This window comes from Eimeria acervulina, genomic scaffold (genome assembly GCF_000499425.1).
Source record: "Eimeria acervulina Houghton genomic scaffold, Eah_scaff1606, whole genome shotgun sequence".
Classification (NCBI taxonomy): Eukaryota; Apicomplexa; class Conoidasida; order Eucoccidiorida; family Eimeriidae; genus Eimeria; species Eimeria acervulina.
The window spans coordinates 1-5,268 of NW_013549071.1; the positions used below are offsets into that span (position 1 = coordinate 1).

Sequence of the window (5,268 nt, forward strand, 5' to 3'; positions counted from 1 at the left end):
TATATATATATATATATATATATATATATATATATATATCTTAAGTGTCTCTGTCTTTGTCTATGTTTATATTTTTTCTTTATTTTTTTTGTCTCACCGCGGCTGTCTTCAACGTACGAAGTGCTGCAGGTAATGCCATACAAAAACAAACGCAAAGGCTGCTGCTGCTGCTGCTTCTGCTGCTGCAGTTGCTGCTGCTGCTGCTGCTGCTGCTGCAGGTCCTCCAGCGTCGCGCTGCTGCGCCTGCGGCTTCCCCTTTGCTCGTCGCGGTGTGCTGCTGCTGCTGCAGTTGCTGCTGCTGCTGCTGCAGCAGCAGCAGCAGACCTGCTGACCGGTGCCAGCGACACAGAGACAACCAGGCGGTGTATGTACACAGAAAAGGAGAGATGCTTCAGCCCTCCTTTGCTGCTGCTGCTGCTGCTGCTGCAAGGCCTTGCTGCAGCTTTTCTATAAAACCACCGCAGCGCCCGTTCTGAACTGCAGATATACTTCAAGCGATTTGCTGCTGTCTCCTCCCCATCTGCTGCTGCTGTTGCTGCTGCTGATGTCGCATGCACTGGCCACGTCGATGCAGCAGCATCAGCAGCATCAGCAGCAGCCGGAGAACGGAGAGCGGGTAGAGCTGCTGCTGCAGGCGGGGTGGAGTTTGCTGCTGCTGCAGGCAGCTGCTGCAGCTGCTGCAGCTGCTGCAGCTTACCTGTAAAGCGAAGACAAACTGTAGAGCCCCAGAAGCGAACGGAGAGACAGCAGCAATAGCGAAGGAGACAAACATCTCTGCTGTGCTGCTGCAGCGATGCTGCTGCTGCTGCACCCACCGACTGCAGCAGAGACCATCCGCTACCCCACCTGCATGCAGGAGGAAACTGCCGTCCTCTTGCTGCTGCTGCTGCTGCTGCTGCTGCTGTTTCGGGTGCTGCTGCTTCCAGTACTGCTGCTTCGGGTTCTGCTGCTGCTGCTGCTGCAGCTGCTGCTGCAGGAGGGTTGCTCGCAGCAGAGTCTTTCTCCGCTGCTGCAGCAGCGGAAGCAGCAGGGGTGTGCCAGGGCATCTCTCCAGTTGCTGTTGCCTCTGCAGCTGCTGCTGCTGCTGCTTCTGCTGCTGCGGCATCTGCTGCTGCTCCACCGCAAAGGTAGGGCTCCGCAGTAGTTGCAGCTGCTGCTGCTGCTGCTGCTGCAGCAGCAGTAGCAGCTTGGCGGGTATTGCTCTCGGCAGTGCCACCACCGACAGCATGCTGTTGCTGCTGCTGCTGCTGCTGCTGCTGCTGCTGTGTTGCTGCTGAAGTTCGTACTGCTACAAGAAAGAAGAAGAAGATGTCTCCTTCTGCTTTGAGGGAGACCTCAAGCAAATGCTGCGGCTTTGTCTCTTCGTCTTCTTGCAGCATTTGCTGCAGCATTTGCTGCTGCTGCTGCCGCCGCCCCTTCCTCCGCCGCCGGTGCTGCTGCTGCTGCTGCTGCTGCTGCTGCAGCAGCAGCAGCCACCTGCTGGCAGCAACCTTAAAGGTGCGTTCTCCCCAAGGGTTGTCGTAGGCAAGCGGGAGGATAGAGTGAGGAGACACTTGAGAGCAGCAGCGCTCTCCTTTCTGCTGCACGAAAAGAGACAGCAGCAATTTATTTATTATAAATATACAAGGAGCCTCCTGTACAGCAGCAGGGATGCCTGCAGACCACCTCCCCTCTTCTCTCCAGCAGCAGCAGTTGCTGCAGCAGGGGGTCCTCTTGCTGCTGCTCCTGCTGCTCCTGCTGCTGCTGCTGCTGCTGCTGCGTGCGAAGGGAGCAGAAAAGACAAGGAACCGAACTCCGTCTTCTTCAGTCGCACGCAGCTGAATTATATCCACACGAGGCATAAGTCTGCTGCTGCTGCTGTTGCTGCTGCTGCTGTTGCTGCTGCTGCTGTTGCTGCTGCTGGTGAGTGGTAGAGAGCAGTGCAGCGCCAGCTGCTCGTTGAGGCATTTTAAAACATTGATAGGCGAAGACCATTCGCAGTAGAGACTGCCGACGCAAAGCCCGCAGCAGCAGCAGCAACACGCATTGCTGCTGCTGCTGCTGCTGCTGCTGCTGCAGGGAGTAGCAGGAAGGAAGGGAGTTAAGAGGTGGCTGAAGGAGATTGCTTCGCGCATTTGTTTGCGCAGCTGCGGAGCGAGGAGGGTCTCCTTCTGTCCCTTTAGCCTGCTGTTGCTGCTGCTGCTGCTGCTGCTGCTGGTGTTGCTGCTGCTGCTGCTGCTGCTGTTGCTGCTGCTGCTGCTGCGGGTGTGGGGCCCCACACGGCGCATCTGCAGATGAATAGAGTTAAAGGAAGGGCTAAACTCAAGAGTCTCTAGAGGATAAAAGGAGACAGCTGAGGTTCCTAGACACCCCAAAGGCTTCAAATGCAGCGGGAAGGGGCAGCTGTTTATCAACAGCTGCAGCAAATAAACAAAGACAAACAAACTTCATAATAATAATACATATAAATACTAATATATACAAATACATAATAATATATAATAATAAATATCAATATAATAATAATAATAAGCAGCTCTAGAGAAGACAGAGAAAGGAGACAGATAAAACAAAGGCTGCATCACACAGCAACAGCAACAAAACAAAACTAAAATAATAAATGCTGCAGCAAACAGACAAAGGAGACAGACAGACGAAGGAGACAAACAGACAAAGGAGACAGTTACAAAGAAGAGAGACAGAGAGACAGAGACAGAGAGACAGAGAGACAGACAAAAAAAAGATAGAAAGGAGACAGATAGACATACAGACAGAGAGACAGACAAAAAAAATCAAAGAAGACCTATTAAAAGGAGACAGAGAGGAGACAGACAGATGAAGGAGACAGACAGATGAAGGAGACAGACAGAGGAAGGAGACAGTTAGAAAGGAGACAGTTAGAAAGGAGACAGTTAGAAAGGAGAGAGACAGGAGAGACAGAGACAGAGATAGAAGCAGACAGAGACAGAGACAGAGACAGAGAGACAGAGAGACAGAGAGAGAAGGCCTATAGAAAGGAGACAGTTAGAAAGGAGACAGAAGGAGACAGAAGGAGACAGAAGGAGACAGAAGGAGACAGCTGATTATTTGTTTTAATTTACAATCTTGGGTTTGAATATGATCAAAGTAGCGCCGCCAAAGAGACCGCCTAACCGTCTGAAGTGAATGAGCACTTGCAAGCCCTGTCTCAGCTGTACAGACACCGGAGCTGCTGCTGCTGCTGCTCCTGCTGCTGCTCCTGCTGCTGCTCCTGATGCTGCTGAAGCACCAGCAGCACCAGCAGCTGCAGCAGCAGCAGCGGCAGCCGCAAAGGGAGCAGCAGCAGCAGCAGCAGCCACACTGGCTGCATCCGCAGCAGCACCACCAGCGCAGCGAGCTGCACCCGCAGCAGCAGCAGCAGCAGCACTATTCCCAACGTCACCAACGCCACCAGCAGCAGCAGCAGCTGCTGCTGCTGCAGCAGATTCTCCTTCAAAGGTAGATGCACCGCCTCCCCAGTCTATGCCTTCTGCAGCATCCACTAATCTGCTGCTGCTGCTGCTGCTGCTGCTGTCTGCGTGACGACGCATGCGAGGGCGACGGGGTGTAATTAGTGTAGCAGCTGAAGCCTGGTGCTGCGGCAGGTCTTCTGCTTCGCTGCTGCTGCTGCTGCTGTTGTTGCTGCTGCTTGTTAAGCCTTGGCGACGGTTGGGGCTGCATGCACTGCGGAATGAAAGGGCCTCAGCAGTAGCAGCAGGTGCAGCAGCAGCAGCAGCAGTGCCTCGTCTATTGCATGCAATATTTGCTGCCTTTGTAGCAGCAGCGGCATTTCTGCTGCTGCCCTTCGCTGCTGCTGTTGCTGCTGCTGCTGCAGCGGCCGCAGCAGCAGCCGCAGCAGCCTGTTCCGTGTGCGTGGGGGGCTGCAGCAGCAAAGGCTGCGACCACCCCGCACCAGCACCAGCACCAGCACCAGCAGCAGCAGCAGCAGCAGCAGCAGGTCTAAGCCTCAAAGACAGAGACATAGGAAAGCGGTAATCAAATAATGTAAGACCTCGACGAACGCCGGGAGACAAACAAAAGCGATGAATGCGAAGTGGCGGCCCCTGAGATATCTGCACTTCCACCTCCCTGCACAGCATAACAGCAGCAGCAGCAGCAGCAGCAGCAGTAGTAGTAGTAGTAGTAGTAGTAGTAGTAGTCGTAGCAGAAGCAGCAGGAGGACGAGCAGCAGGAGGACGAGCAGCAGCAGGAGCAAGAGCAGCAGCAGCAGCAGCAACAGCAGGAGCAAGAGCAGCAGCAGCAAGAGGAAGAGCAGCAGCAGCAGCAAGTTGCAATACCAAATATAAACATCTTCTGTGTGAAAAAAGAGAATACTCCCCCTAGCTAGCTAGCTAGCTAGCTAGCTAGCTAAGGAGATAGAGAGAGAGAGAGAGAGAGAGAGAGAGAGAGACAGAAAGAGAGACAGAGAGACAGAGAGGGGGATCAACACAGAGACGCACATAAAAGCAAACAAGCGTACAGATAGGCTTGCAGCTAGCTAGCTAGCTAGCTAGCCAAGATACAGACACAGCATTAAGATACAGAGAGACAGCCTAAAGAGAGTGAGAGACAGCATAAAGAGACAGAGAGAGATAGAGAGAGACAGAGACAGCACAATAGATAAACGGAGACAGCACAATAGATAGAGAGAGACAGCACAATAGATAGAGAGAGACAGCACAATAGATAGAGAGAGACAGCACAATAAATAGAGATATAAAGAAGAGAGCAGCAGTAGATATAGGCGTACAGCGGAAGGCTATTGATAAAGAGACAGGGTTCAAGCAGAGTTAATCGTAAGCCGCTGCTGTTTGCTGCTGCATCGGTTCGAAGTGCACAGAAGAATGTGCGTGAAGGAGACACAGAAGCAGACAGCAGGAACGTCGACCCCACAACTTTAAACAGACACGATCCCGTTATCAACGATCCCGCCTCCCGCTGCAGCTTCACGCAAACAGAAGCAGCTAAACTGTATATCTCTACAGGGATGTATAAGCTGCTCTGAGGCAGCAGCAAACAACGCCAGTCCTGTGCAATACACACACAACACAAACATATTTATATATATTATATATAATATTATATAATATCTATATAATATATGTTTCATATAATATATATTATATATATTATATTGATTATACACATAAAGGGCAGTTGACAAGACAGGAAATAAAGAGACAGAAAAAGGATATATATATATATATATTTATATATTTTTATATATTTATATGTATTATATTTATATATTTATATATTTATATATTTATA

General features: G+C 51.2%; 1 protein-coding gene across 1 annotated transcript; it reads right to left on the bottom strand.

Annotated features, from left to right (window-relative positions):
- Nucleotides 1–97: 97 nt before the first annotated feature.
- On the bottom strand, nucleotides 98–3,980 carry EAH_00061550 (hypothetical protein; the record flags this gene model as incomplete). Its single annotated transcript, XM_013393327.1, has 2 exons — nucleotides 98–2,396; nucleotides 3,081–3,980. Coding segments are annotated over 2 exons (3,199 nt in total), but the record flags the coding sequence as incomplete, so codon positions are not given.
- Nucleotides 3,981–5,268: the final 1,288 nt, after the last annotated feature.